Source organism: Myotis myotis, unplaced genomic scaffold (assembly GCF_014108235.1).
Source record: "Myotis myotis isolate mMyoMyo1 unplaced genomic scaffold, mMyoMyo1.p scaffold_m19_p_31, whole genome shotgun sequence".
Classification (NCBI taxonomy): Eukaryota; Metazoa; Chordata; class Mammalia; order Chiroptera; family Vespertilionidae; genus Myotis; species Myotis myotis.
In genome coordinates, this window is record NW_023416337.1 from 2224696 (window position 1) to 2239806 (window position 15111).

Consider the following 15111-nt stretch of genomic DNA (forward strand, 5'->3'; position numbering starts at 1 on the left):
AGTGTCCAGCCACTGCATGCTGGGCGAGCGCTCCCCCTGGGTGGGCCCTCTCATCCCTCCAATGACGGGGTGACATGGGGCCCAAGCAGTGCCCTGGCCACAACAGGAGGGCGAGGCCACCATCCAGTCCAGGTCTGCTGTCCTGCCACCCCGGCTCAGACCGCTGCCCTCACACGCCGCTGCCCCAGGCTGCCCCCAGGCCAGGCCGGCCTGCTCAGGCCGGCGGCTTCCTTTGGTCCAGGAAGTCCTCACTTAACGTCCAGGATGACATCTGCGGCTTTAAGCGAGACAACGTACAATGAGACCGATTTTACCATCGGTTCCTGTGGCCCCTCATCAGCTATAACGAGCGGCGCTGTCCAGGACACACAGCCTCTGCTTGCTGTTTCTGTGCGTGGGCACATCCAGGCTCCCAACCTCTGCCTGGAAGCCCCCGCAGAACTGCCCGGCCACATGCGGGCAGCCAGACAGAGGACAGCACGGCTCAGCTTCCTAAAGTGGCCAGGGGCCGCCTGAGCTCGGCTCTGATGAGCGATGCTTGCAGCTGAGGGCAGGTGAGGATGTACACCCGTCAGCGTGCTCCTCCATCCAGCTGTGCCTCTCCGGCTAAGAGATAGCGGTGGCCGGCGGTACTCCCACCCACTCCTGGCTCCTCCCTGGCCCTGCCCCTGCCCCAGCCCAGCGCACAGGCAGGCCCACGCTCTGGGGGCAGCATGCTCTCCCGAGGGGATGGGAGAGGCTACAGAATGACTAGAGGGATTTTAGCCCTTCACCGACGCCTGTCCACTCTCTCCTGCCTGCTCCTCCTCTTCCCCACCACTTCCTCCAGAGCCGCCTGCAGCTTCAGAGTGTAAACCAGGCCCGCACATCCCGCCAGGACCCTTCCACAGGGTGAGGGGGCCGCATCCCACTAGGACCCGTCCACGGGGCGAGGGGGCCACATCCCACTAGGACCCGTCCACGGGGCAAGGGGGCCACATCCCACAGGACCCGTCCACGGGGCGAGGGGCCCCACATACCACAGGACCCGTCCACGGGGCGAGGGGGCCGCATCCCACTAGGACCCGTCCACGGGGCGAGGGGGCCGCATCCCACTAGGACCCTTCCACGGGGCGAAGGGGGCCCACATCCCACCAGGACCCGTCCACGGGGTGAGGGAGGCCCACATCCTGCCAGGACCCGTCCACGGGGCGAGGGGGCCGCATCCCACCAGGACTGTCCATGGGGCAAAGGGGCCACATCCCTCCAGGACCTGTCCACGGGGCGAGGGGGCCACATCCCACCAGGACTGTCCATGGGGCGAGGCGGCCGCATCCCACCAGGACCCGTCCACGGGGCGAGGGGGCCGCATCCCACCAGGACCCGTCCACGGGGCGAGGGGGCCGCATCCCACCAGGACCCGTCCACGGGGAGATGGGAGGGGACAGGGTGGGAGGCGGGAGGCAAGAGCGGGGCAGAACTCTCTCCTGCGTCTGAGGAGCTGTGTGCGCTCGCTCTCCCAGAGCTGCCTGCAGACCTCTCTGTGACGATAGGATGTTCCGGGTCTGGGCTGCCATCACCATCACCTCAGCCACACGGGGCCACTGGGCTCTTAAAATGCAGCAGGTAGGACCGAGGAGCTGGGCTCTTCGCCTCATTAATTTGCGTGCGTGGCTGGTGGGCCGTGCAGGGACCCTGGGCCTCAGTCCACCCAGCCCATGACCCCACCTCACTCAGCTGCCCGGGGCACTGAGACCTCGTGGCCTCAGACCTGGCAGGGCCCAGCACTGGCCTCGGACACACCCCTCCCATCATCTCTTAGCAAATGTCACCTCAGTCAACCTCTGTCCCCACGCCAAGATGCCCCCCATCTCCTTCCACTCAGCAACCTCATCCCTCCCTGGGCTCCTCCCCACAACCCCTAATTGCAGGCTTGACAGTTTCCCAGGACGCCAGCTCCCAGCCCCGCCCCCAGGCAGAGCCCACCCGTGCCTCCATCACGAGAAGCTGGGCCGCACAGGGCCCAGCACAGACGGGCGGTCAGCAGACGGGCGAGGGCGAGGGCTGTCTGACCTGGCCTGCGGCTTCGTCAGCCTCTGAGAAACAGCTCCAGAACCCAAGCCCCAAGAATGACCTCTCTTCCGAAGAGCCCTTCCTGAGGCCAGCGCCCACACAGGCCCCCGAGCGCGGCCTCGGCCCCCTGGGGACACGTCTCTGCCCTGACAGACGCCTCCCACAGGCAGCCGGGCCGCCTTCCAGCGAGCGAGCCAGGTCACGATGACCCCGAGACGACTGGGAGGGGTCAGGAGGGGGCCACTCCCGTCCTGAGGACACTCGCTGCATCACAGGGAACCTCATCACGGAGCCTCAGCCACCCTCAACTTACACAACTGACCTCTAAGCGAACGATGCGCTCACCCAGGCACCCCGGGGGAAGGGGGCGCAGCATCCTGGGGACCGACACCCGCAGCCCTTGTAGCAGAGGCACCCTCCGGACCCCTGGCTGGGACAGCCACCGCTGCTCACTCCCCAGACGACCAGCCTCAGGCACAGGCCCTACGGGGGCACAGACCCTCAGTGAGGGGGCTCTGAAGCTATGATGGATTCTGGGCTTCAAGCCACAAGGCCAGGCAGAAAGAAAGGGGCTGTTCTGACAGTAACTGTTGTAAACTACAGGTGTCCCCAAATTCAAATGCCGGAGGTGGGCCTTTGGGGAGTGACCACATTAGACGAGGTCCTGAGGGCGGGGCCCGTGGGCCTCGTGTCCTCACAGGAAGAGGGACACGGCCCTCTGCAGGACTTTCAGCCTCCGGAACTGTGAGGACCCTTCCCCTTGGCTGAGCCACGCGTGCGGGGTTTGGTTATGGCAGCCGCGCCGACGGAGGCCGTGATCGGAGGTGATATGGTGACTGAGGGTGAAGAAGAAAAGTCGCAGGAAGTACATTCTGCTGACTCTAAGTCTCAGATGCCTACAGAGGGCGCCAGGTGAGAGGGAGGCCGACACCTCAGGGAAGGCAGCATCCACAAGACAAAGGACCAACAAGACAAAGCGCAGCTCCGGCCCAGGCTGACCCCGGGGAGACCAGGCCCCGGCTGACCCCGGGGAGACCAGGCCCCGGCTGGCCCCGGGGAGACCAGGCCCCGGCTGGCCCAGGGGAGAGGAGGCCCCGGCTGACCCCGGGGAGACCGGGTCCCGGCTGACCCCGGGGAGAGGAGGCCCCAGCTGGCCCCGGGGAGACCAGGCCCCGGCTGGCCCGGGGAGAGGAGGCCCCGGCTGGCCCCGGGGAGAGGAGGCCCCGGGGAGAGGAGGCCCCGGGGAGAGGAGGCCCCGGCTGGCCTGGGGGAGACGAGGCCCCGGCTGGCCCCCCGGGGAGGAGAGGCCCCGGCTGGCCCCGGGAGACCAGGCCCCGGCTGACCCCGGGGAGAGGAGCGGTGCCCGGCGGAGACCCCCTCCACTCTGGACAGTCACATCGAGAGTAACCCCAGGAGATGGACGGCCACCTGTCAGCAGGAGACGCCGTGGCCAAGCCAGGAGTCCACCTGCCCTACGGCCCTCCCTGCAGTGGTCACCTGCCTAACCCTGCCGTTACCTCACCAGCCCCCACCTCCCCACAGTGCAGTGTACGGAGAAAGCTAGGGAGGTAGTGTGCCACCACGCCCCCCATGGGCAGTGCCACCCCGGCAGCAAGCCTTGAGTAAAGATGGCACCACTCTGGAAGCACCGCCCAGGCCTGCATACAGGAGCACTTCCCAGGTTACCTTTCGGCGTTGGAACAGGGCTGCCGTGTCCATCCAGTTGGCCGGAAGGGTCGTGTGGGTCAGGCGCCTCCGAATCCCCTGCACAAGAGAGCACAGCACAGGGTGAACGCGCCTTCCCGACAGATCGTCCTGCTCCCGCAAAACTGCCCCCGGGTACAGAGCGCCTGGAGGGAGAGGCAGGGGCACTGCCAGGGGGCTTCTGTGGGGTCGGATTGGATGCAACCGGAGACGTGGGCCTTTCCCTGATCCAAGCAGACAGGGCACCGTGGGAGGCGGGAAGTCAATCACGGGGGCCAGAGTCAGCAGGTTGCCCCCAGACCCAGGCCCTGGCAGTTCTGAACAGTCAGAACTGAGGCGTTTCTTCACCAGCTCACCCCTCCTGGCCCCCAGGCGCATCTGCAGCCAGCAGCCAAGGACAGATCTGCCCACAAGGGGGAGGACAGGAGTGCTCATCGTTACTGCAACCTTTACCCCCACCCCAGAGCCTGTGAGAGAGGCAGCACCCACCCCACTCACAGACAGGGCGGGCGAAAGCAGAGCTGGTCTGCTCCGCTGGGAACGCAGCAGGACGACGGAGGAAAGGTGGTCAGGTGTGCATGGCACCCTAGAAGCCAGGTGGGCGCCCATAGACCCTACCCTTTATTCCAACCCAGTCCCTTTCTCTTCTGCTTCTACTTTTAGACTTTTGCCTGGGAGTGGGCTTTGACTGGTCCCCCACCCTGGGGGGTGGGAGGGTGTGAAGTCAGGGGTGATTCTGACAGAAGAGCTCCTGGAGGGATTAGGTTTATGCACCAGGCCTGCGGAAGACGCGGACACACACACCGGGGACTACCCTGCAGCTCAGAAAGGAAGGCCATGCTGGCCCCTGCCACCACATGGCGCACCCAGGACACGGTGCTGGGGGTAAGCCAGGTCAAAAGGACAAACAGGGTTTCGCTTCTACGAGGAATCTGAAGAAGTCGAGCTCACACAGAAGGAAGTGGAAGGGCGGGTGAGCGGTGGGGAGGCGAGGGGCTCGTGGGTAATGGGCAGTTTGTTTTGCAAGATGAAAGGCTGCAGAAATGGATGATGGTGATGGTTGCACAATAGTGTGAACGTACTTAATGCCACTGAACTGTACACTTCAACATGGTGACAATGGGCGCTGGAGTGCGAGACTCGGTTGGGTGGAGTGTCATCGCAGAGGGCTCGATCCCCAGTCTGGGCACGGGTGGAAGGTGGGAGGTGGCCGACCGATGTTTCTCTCTCTCATCGATGTTTTTCCCTCTCAAGCCAAGAGTTTAATTTTTTTTGTTGATTTCAGAGAGGAAGGGAGTGGGAGAGAGAGAAACATTAACCATGAGAGAGAAACATGGATCGGCTGCCTCCTGCACACCCCCTACTGGAGATCGAGCCCGCAAGCCAGGCATGTTCCCTGACCGGGAATAGAACCATGACCTTCTGGTTCATAGGTCAACGCTCAACCACTGGGCCACACTGGCTGGGCTCAAATCAATTCTTTTAAAAAATGGTTAAAATGGTAAATTTTATGTTATGTGCACTTATCACAATTTTTAAAGTGTACCGAAGAAGTTTATAATTCAATATTAGGTCATCCCACTTGTCTCTCCTACAAGAGAAACAGCGCTAACAGATACCCCAGACGTTTCACACCCCTCTTACGACGAGACCGGCTCGAAGCGCCGAGGTGGAAAAGGAAGCACACGTGGTTTTCGACGGAATCAGGCAGCAAGTTCTTCCAATCAGCGGCTCAGCTCCACCAGCGTGGCTGCCCTTCACTGCAGGGCGCAGGGGTCAGGCCGACCGCGCACCCTGCAGGCTCCGCAGTCACAGGGCGCCCGCAGGAGAAGCCGCGCAGAAGCCGCGGCCACAGGCCTGCTGCGCCTCTGCCACTCGGCTCCCCGCAGCCGCAGGGACACATGGCTTTCACGTCCCTTTGCGGAGTTCCTTGTCACTACTACTGCCAGTCCAACCTGGCCACATGCCGGACGCCACTCTCCCAGGCCACCTTTCACCAAACGATCCCGACTCGCCATTCGGAAGGGACATCTTTAGTCTCTGAAACCGCCCACACAGCACGGCTCCCTGTGGCAAGGCCACCGGGCTCCCGGTCTGCCGGTGCTGCAAACGCAGGGGCACCTCCTCGGGAGGCCAACGGCCCCGCTGGGAGCCTGGACAGAAGCCGCTGCCACAGGGCAGAGGCAGGAGCCCTGTGCAATGCAAGGCCGTCCACGGGTTTTGCTAAAGAACGGAAGGCTTCAGTTTGGGTTTGGAGTTTTAGGTGGGCATGTCACACATGCCATCACTCAGCACTGTTTAAATGTAGAGAGACCGCAGGAAATCAAACACACTTGTACTATATACACACATCTGAAAGAGGCATAAAAATTATTAACTGCTTAGAAATTGACAAATGGTGTGAAACAGTGGAATAAATATACACCCGGAAGAAAAATAAGCACCATTAGCCAATTCCACGTGGAAAAGATCCCCGGCCTCCCGGGCAGCGTGCGGTTGGAAGCGTACGTATGCCTTCATGCACGGAGTTGGGGCGGGACAACCACACTCCTGTGCGAGGAGCCAGGTGTCACCCCACCCCCACCCGGGCGTGCAGTCCCCCAGGCATCAGGAATGTGAAGATTCTCTTCGAATAGGTTGTGCTACTCAGTACAGATGTTGGATTTTCTGTTTCTTTGAGCCCCGAGCATCATCCTGGGTAGGGTGGGGTGGGTATCTGAGTAAAACGATGTCCTCTATATTCTTGGAAAAGCAGATAAAGTTTCAAATAGCCCACGAGGCTGATTCCAGTGCCCGTGCCCGCATTCCCCAAGCTGGGACCTAGGTGTGCAAGCGCAAGGATGAGGCCCAGTGCACTTCCTCTGCACGTCAAGCATGTGAATAAATTCAGGATGTCCCATCCCAGGGACGTTTCCACAAAACCAGGCCCTGCTCTTGCTCCTAACTGAGAAATGAGGACACCACTTATATTCTGAAATTTAAGTGTCATTCTCTTACTCTATAAAATTTAGACACAAAATGGCTGCCCTCATTCAAGACACGCGGCTCCTGCCCGGCCAGCGTGGCTCAGTGGTAGAGCCGACCTATGAACCAGGAGGTCATAGTTTGATTCCCGGTCAGAGCACATGCCTGGGTTGCAGGCTCGATTCCCAGTGGGGGCCATGCAAGAGGCAGCCAAGCAATGATTCTCTCTCATCATTGATGTTTCTCTCTCTCCCTCTCCCTTCCTCTCTGAAACCAATAAAAATACATTAATAATAATAATTTTAAAAAGACATGCGCCTCCTGAAAGCTGGGAGCAGAACGTCCGGTGGGCCTGGGGACAAGACAAGGGAGGCCAGGACCCCGCAGATCCCAGCAGGCTGCTCCTGGTCCGAGCAGAAAGGGTAGGAACAAAACCCAAAGGCAAAATAAACACAAGACAACAGCAGAAACTGCCACATCATCAAACGCCACTATCAGTTATCTGGAAAATTATAGAGGTGATTTAAACCCCTTCTCTTACTTTATTCTTAAAACATCTCTGCAATGAACAAGCATCAAATGTTAAATGACATAATTCATATACCATAAAACTCGCCATTTTGAAGTCCATAACCAGTGGCTGCTAGTATACCCACAAGGCTGTGCAACCTCCTCCGCTATGTGGCTCTGGAATGTTCCATCGCCCTCAAAAGAAGCCTCGAACCCATCCCCACCTCCCGCAGGCCTGCAACAGCTGACCTGCTTTCTATCTCTACAGACGTATCTGCCGTGGACATTTAATGTAGATGAAACCATGGAGCCTTTTGAGCAAACATCAACTTTATTATTAGATTTTAAAATTTCATGTTGGTATTAGCAGCAAATAATATAAAATGAAGTCTAGCGAGAAGCAGGCTCTCCTGAGTGGGCAAAGGAAACCTGCTCGTGTCCCCGCAGCAGGTGCGGCTGCCCGGAGGCACAGGGTGTGGAGGAAGAATGAGATGCTGAAGGGCGTGGGAGAGAGAACCTGGGGGGTGGGGGGCCTGGACTTGGGACGTGGAGGGTTAGGGAAGGGTCGCAGCAGCACTGGGGCCGGTGTCACCCGCTTTCTCCCCAACTACACATTCCTCGGCCCGCCCTGGGCTGGCCGAGGGCCTCTCCCGCCTTCTTCTCCCCAAGGCCTGCGAGCAAGCACTGCACCTGGCTGAGCCGGGCTGGGGCCAGGGCTGGGCCTGAGTGCTCTGGTCCAGCCGGTGCTGTCCTGAGCCCCAGGGCAGACTGGATGTAGGGACACCTAGAGGGAGGAGTCTGAGGAGACCGTGTCCACCTCCTGGGACCAAACTCCGCTCCTGAAGACAGGACACGACTGGGAGCAGACCACATGCCCTTCATGTTGGTAAAGCCTGAAAGGCGTGCTCCTGCCATCTGTGGCAGGTGCCGTCCGCGACACGCGCCTGCCTTTTCTCTCCGGGACGGGTGGGTTCCACCGTGAACCCACAGGGAGACAAGGCAAAGCTGAGGTCCAGTGGAATCCATGTGAGTGACCCCAGGCGCCTCGCCACCACGTGGCAGCGCTGTGTCCTGGGACAGAAAGGACGGGTCAGGTCTAAGGAAACAGCGTGGACCTCAGTGAAGAGGCCCATCGGCGACCGACTCACATGGGTCTAAGGCCAGGGGACACGCATGGCAGGGGTGCGGGCATCCCCTGTGTGCTCGCCACTTCCTGTGAGGCTAACACGAGTCTAAGTCAGCTCGCTGAGAGGAGTTACACACCCATCACTCGGCGCCAGCCCTGACTGAGGGTCACGGGCAGAGACACGCTGCCGGGAAGAGCCCGTCCCCACACCCCCATCACACCCCCTCCTCCCCCCACAGCCATGGAGGCGGCCCGGCCCCGCCAGAGTGGACGCTGCGCGGGCACAGCAGACTCCGGACCGCACCTGGGGACCCTCCCACGTGCCGTCGCGGACAGGAAACTAGGCCCCTGAGAGCTGGGTTTCGAGCTGAATGGACGCTGGCCGTCGTGGCGGGGCTGTCAGCTCTCAACCAGGGACTGAGGGCGTCTCCGTGGCAGCACCTGCCACGGTCCTGTCCTGGGGGCGAGCAGGGGTGGCTCCAGAGCACCTGCGGAGAGGAGCCCCGGGGAGCCAGCTCCGCACAGGCCCCAGGACGCGCCAATCGGCAGACTGGCCCCAAGCCACTCCTCCGGCCCCTGGCTCCCGGCAGCGCCTCTAATGGGCCTGACTGCGGGCCAGTGAGGTGAACCTCTCTGCAAAGGGCAGCCTCCAGGCTCCCCGGCAGGAAAACACCGGCTCCCGGAGGGCAGAGACACTGGGGAGCAGAGTGGACTGGCGAAGCCCAGCCCACGCCTCGGGTGTGAGTCCATGGTGGCTTTGACTGTTTCTCTTTAAAACGTTTTAGTCTGAACACAGACCTTTCATCCACTAATCTCTCCTTGTTGATCCGAACCTGGACACCTGGGACTTACTGAGATGCGTCCCTGGCAGACTTGAACAGCTTCAAAGCAGTCTCCTTTGCGTTAGTGAGGGTTTCCTATTCCCCATCGCCTGGCTCCCGCATGAGTCTGTCCTTCTAAAGGTGGAATTTCAGGACGGGAGAGAACAGCAGTGTCAGGGCAGGAGCAGACGGCAGCCGGAGGCAGGGGGACCTCTGGCAGCACCCCACCCCACGGGCAACGCCCCACCCCATGGGCAATGCCCCACGGGAAACGCCCCATCCCACGGGAAACACCACACGGGAAACGCCCCCATCCCACGGGAAACACCCCACGGGAAACGGTTGCAGGCTTCAGAGCAAGCACTGGGCTGAGCGACAGTCAAATCAAAACCAGCAGCGCTGGAGAGGCAGTGCTGGGGGGGCCTGACCGCTGGAAGGAGCACAGCAAAGCCCTCCACGTGAGGCCATCGGCCTGGGAACGGGGCCAGAGAAAGTGTGTCAGCGGTGCGGAGACGGATGGTTTTCTGGGAACGTGCTTATGAGAACACTACGCCATGTGTCTCAATTGCCAGCTAAGAAACCACACAGCCTCCAAGGTGAGCTGCCAGGACCTAATCGGTAGTAGTCTTAACAGTCTGTAACTACTTTATTTCATTACTAGGGGCCCAGTGCACGAATTCATGCACCTAGAAAGGCACTGTGGGCCTCGAGGCTGTGGTAGGCACAGTGGCGGGTCTCAGCCCATCCTACGCACCCCCACCCCACCCCTCCTGCCAGAGGCCCCAGTCTCCTGTCTGGCTGCAGCCCGCTCCCACACACTGAAGGCACAGAGCGACTGGGGTCGGTGCCAGGAGCAGGTCGGCCCCAATCTCCCCTCAGGAGCAGGGGGAGGTGGAGAAGCCCTGAGGGGCGATTGGTGCTGGCGCCAGGCACCGATAGTGGATGTGAGCTGCGGCTCCAGTGCCAGCAGTGGGTGCAAGCAGGGCCGGCACTGGCAGCAGGTACGAGCGCCAGGTGGGACTGCGATACGGGTGGGACAGAGACACACGCGGGAGCAAAGAATTTTCAGTAACCACCAGAGGCTTGCCCAATGACAGCGACCAACAGACACACCCCGCCTTGGTCTGGCACCCCGGCTCACCTGCTCCACCATCCCACTGTGGCCGACGCCTGCCATGTTCCCCACACGCCCCCTGGTGGTCAGCACAAGTCATGGCGACCAGGTGTTCAGTTGCTCCGAGGTTTAGCCTCTTTGCATATGAGCCTTTTATTACATAGGATTATATAGGATTTCTAACCCTGAGTAGAGGAAATGTTGGCCCCTGGTCCCGCAGTCCTCGAAGGGCTGGCTACTCTGCTCTGGAAACGCAGTGAAGTCCGACACCCTGGGGACCCAGGGAGGCCTGTCGCTCACCAAGTTCCCCTGCGCTCAGATTCCACATCTGCAGCGAAATGACCAAACCCACAAAAGAGCCCGTGCTCAGGCCTGAGTGCCCCCAGTGCTGCCTTCACACCTCCCTCCCTCTCCTCAGCCTCCACCCAGCGAAGGCCCAGCCTCAGGGCCACTGCGATACTTGGTGGGAGGGAGAGCGAGGCTGCCCACACCCCCCTTTGCCAGCAGACACCCCCTGCAGCTGTGGCAGGACCCTGCAGAGCGGAGGGGCACCCCCACACACAGGTGGCTGGGAAGGCGAGGCCCAGCCCCTCACGAGTGACTCACGCTCTGGGCTGCTTTCGCGGACGCGCCCAAAAAACCGCAGGAAAAGAGCCAGCAAGATGCTGTGTGAGTGCTCCAGGCCCGTGGGTGCGCGGAGACCCCCGAGCATCAGTCACTCCCCCTGGCCTTGGGCCTCCGGAAGGCTTTTCGTTAACGGTAAGAAGGAAAGGACATCTTTTCCAGCCCTTTTAGAAGAAGATTTAAACCGCACTGCCCCGCGGTAACGTGAAGTTCCTTTTATCTGCTTAAGGGAAGAGTTGTAAAGCTCAGCGCTGTGGCCGGAGGGGTGGGGCGCCAAGGTCTACGGCGCCATCAGCCCGCGGGGCCCCCTGGGCGTGTTTGAAATCGGATTTGTCGGCAGTGATGGCCTTGGCGTCACGGAAACAATTGGGGGTAAATGGCGACTCTAAGCAAAGGTGTGTCTGCTCTTTGAAAGGAGTTTCTGTGCGAGTCTGCGGCTGCGACAGCCACAGGCCGCGGCCTGGGCGCTGAGGCGGCAGGTCCAGGCTGCGCGAGATCGTGGGGAGGCCTCCCGTGTCCCACGTGGCCTGGCCTCCGGTGCCTGTGTCTAACCTCTTCTTATAAGGACACCAGCCAGCTGGAGGAGGCCCGTGACTCGGCGCTGATCACTCTGTGGAGATCTCTCCAAATAAGGCCCCACAGGAGGCCCTGGGGGCGAGACCTCACAGGTCTATTTTGGGAGGCACAGTCCAGCCGTGACGGGCAGGGCTATTATCTCAGAGCTTCTTTATAATGAATGCTGATGTGAAAGCAACTTTTGCACCAGGTGGTTAGACTGACAGAGAACAGGAAGCCTCGGTGGGAAAGAACAGGCAGGATTTGGACCTGGCAGAGGCGCCGCCAGCACCCTGCTCAGGACTCCAGCACCCACCCCTCCTCCTGAGGATGGCCCCACGGCTGCCCACAAACAGGCATCACGGGCACTGCTGTCCTCCAGCCCCACCTGCCCAAGGCGGCCAGCAGCAGCGATGGCACCGGGTCAGGCCCGCCCTCCAGGCCAGCACGCCTTTCTCACAGCACCTGCAGCCCTGTCGCCCGGCCCCCCCATGCCCCGCACCCCTGGGGAGCAGCACGGCAGGCCTGGGAGCCGGGACGGGTGGGAGCCGTCGGCCGGGCCATTTTTGGTCATGACGCTGTCAGCACTGCACAGCGCTCTCCTTTTACGCACATCGCCTCCCCACCCTTCACTCAGGGCCCATGCCGTGAGTCTCCCTGGAGTGTCTCCGCAGCCCCGGCCTCAGGAATGCTTATGAGCCCGGAGCTGGGCTTGCAAAGCGTTCCCCTGGTTTCTGTACCTGCACCCGTGATGGCCAGGCTTCAAATGGCACAGCCAAATGGCCACCACTCCCACACGGGCCGTCCAGCGGATCACTCAGATCCGAGGACCTGCTCACGTCCCTGCTTGTGCATCTGGCAGACACAGCCCATGCCCCTCACGGGGGCACCTGGCCCCCCACAGCAGCCCCACGGGCGGCCTCCCTGGCTGCACCTTTCCTCACCCTCACCCCCACATCCAGCCCGCCCTGTGCTCTACTCCACGATGCGCCGGGGTCCGGGCTCCGCCAGGCAGCCGCCAGTGAACCCCCGAGAGGGCTTCAAACACTGTCGCTGGGATGGACCGCAGGGGTGAGTCCAAAGGCAGAGAGAACCAGACTCAAAGCGCCTGTGCTGTTTGCCCCCCTAACATCAGACTCCAAAGCAGCAGACATCTGAAGCCGCAGCCCGGCCTGCTGACCTCTGGGGAGCCGGCCAGGACGGAGAGGGGCTGCCGGCCTGGCCTGGCGATGCCCCCGCTCGCAGCTGACCGCACGTCTCCTGCTTCCCTCTCCCCAGTAACACTCCCTCATGAGCAAGGCCGCCCCGACTTCCTCCCTCACACAGTGCACAGCCCAGCCAATGACTTGTTTGTTGTTCTGTCTCCCCTTCCTGGGAGCAGGTCTGTGTCCTTCACTGTTCTATCCCCAGCACCTGCGGCACCTGGTAGTTTGGCCAGTTTGGTGAATGAAGGAATGAACGAATGCCCCTGAGACAGGCCAGTGAGCCAGGACGGGTGGAACAGGGAAACGGAGGCAGAGAGCTGAACACACTGAAGCAATTTACACAGATACACGGGTCCCCGCCCCACAGATAACATCTGGGCTTCAGTTGTACTTCAGCTCCAGGCCCAGAAAAGCAGCAAAACCAGGTGGGCGACACCAGGACCAGCTGCGATGACTGACAACCCGGCCCTGGCACTGACCCATCAGGGGGACCACGGCCCTGGAGGAGCCCACCTGGAAGGCTGTCGAATATTCTGCTGGAACCCTCCCCTGACACCTCCCCTAAGGCTCCCCTGTGAGACAAAGGACCCTGAGCATTTGTCTCCTCTAGGAGCAGCTCCCGAAATTCCTTCCCCCACCTTCCCCCACAGGCAGGCACCTCCTAAACCCTAAGGGACCCCACGAGGCTTGCAACCTGGGGAGCAATGGGCACGGCAGCCCGGCCTGGCTCTCCTGTTGCTGCCTCTATGCTAAGCCCTTTCTTGTTTTACTGTCCCAGCTTTAATAAACGTTCCCGCATGGTCACCTGGACTCCTGTTGTGAAATCTTTCCCACACACTACCAGCCGGCCCCAGGCAGACCCACAGGGGCCAGGGGCCCTGGCCGGTCACGCTCCTGTGCTGCACACTTCACGGCGGGGTCCCCGCCTGCATCCCGCTCAGTGCCCACCCTGTGCCACACAGGGGTCCAGGAGCAAGCTGCCCAGTGCAGGGCACATTGCTGGCAGAGGCCCAGGGGACCTGCTCCCCCTAACACAACAGCAGCACAGACGAGACGACGGAAGCCCACCACTTCCGACTTCGGAGAATGAACTAGAGCCACAGAACAAACGAAAACATCATCCACCCAAGGCTATGCACGCACCCAGAAGGCTCGCACACACACAGAAGGCTATGCACACACCCAGAAGGCTCACACACACACAGAAGGCTCGCACACACACAGAAGGCTATGCACGCACCCAGAAGGCTATGCACGCACCCAGAAGGCTATGCACACACACAGAAGGCTCGCACGCACCCAGAAGGCTCGCACGCACCCAGAAGGCTCGCACGCACCCAGAAGGCTCTGCACACACCCAGAAGGCTCGCACACACACAGAAGGCTCGCACACACACAGAAGGCTATGCACGCACACAGAAGGCTCGCACACACACAGAAGGCTCGCACACACACAGAAGGCTATGCACGCACCCAGAAGGCTATGCACACACACAGAAGGCTATGCACACACACAGAAGGCTCGCATGCACCCAGAAGGCTCGCACGCACCCAGAAGGCTCTCACACACACAGAAGGCTCTGCACACACACAGAAGGCTCGCACACACCCAGAAGGCTCGCACACACCCAGAAGGCTCGCACACACCCAGAAGGCTCGCACACACACAGAAGGCTATGCACGCACACAGAAGGCTCGCACACACACAGAAGGCTTGCACACACACAGAAGGCTATGCACGCACCCAGAAGGCTCGCACACACCCAGAAGGCTCGCACACACCCAGAAGGCTCGCACACACCCAGAAGGCTCGCACACACACAGAAGGCTCTGCACACACACAGAAGGCTATGCACACACACAGAAGGCTCTGCACACACCCAGAAGGCTCGCACACACCCAGAAGGCTATGCACACACCCAGAAGGCTCTGCACACACACAGAAGGCTATGCACACACACAGAAGGCTCGCACACACACAGAAGGCTCGCACACACACAGAAGGCTCTGCACACACACAGAAGGCTCTGCACACACCCAGAAGGCTCGCACACACACAGAAGGCTATGCACACACCCAGAAGGCTATGCACGCACCCAGAAGGCTCTGCACGCACCCAGAAGGCTATGCACGCACCCAGAAGGCTCTACACGCACCCAGAAGGCTCTGCACACACCCAGGAAAGGCCAAAAGGCTCTACAAGCGCCCAGACAGCTCTGCACGCACCCAGGGAAGGCCAGAAGGCTATGCACGCACCAGAGGGTTCTGCACGCACCCAGAAGGCTCCACAGCCACGCAGCACAACTCTGGGTCCGATCTCTGCACACACCAGGTACCCATCTGTCACCACGCATGGTTCTATCCCTGACCCTCCTCCCTGTGCTGTCCATCACAATCCCGTGACCAATGCTGTAACTGGACAATTGTACTCCTGCA

General features: G+C 61.1%; 1 protein-coding gene across 1 annotated transcript in view; it reads right to left on the bottom strand.

Annotated features, from left to right (window-relative positions):
• Positions 1-15111, bottom strand: part of ROR2 (receptor tyrosine kinase like orphan receptor 2) — a 195027-nt gene that overhangs the window by 39931 nt on the left and 139985 nt on the right. The window contains exon 2 of the mRNA XM_036302401.1: positions 3739-3816. Within this exon, the coding sequence (XP_036158294.1) occupies positions 3739-3816 (78 nt within the window). The remainder of the gene's footprint in view (positions 1-3738; positions 3817-15111) is intronic.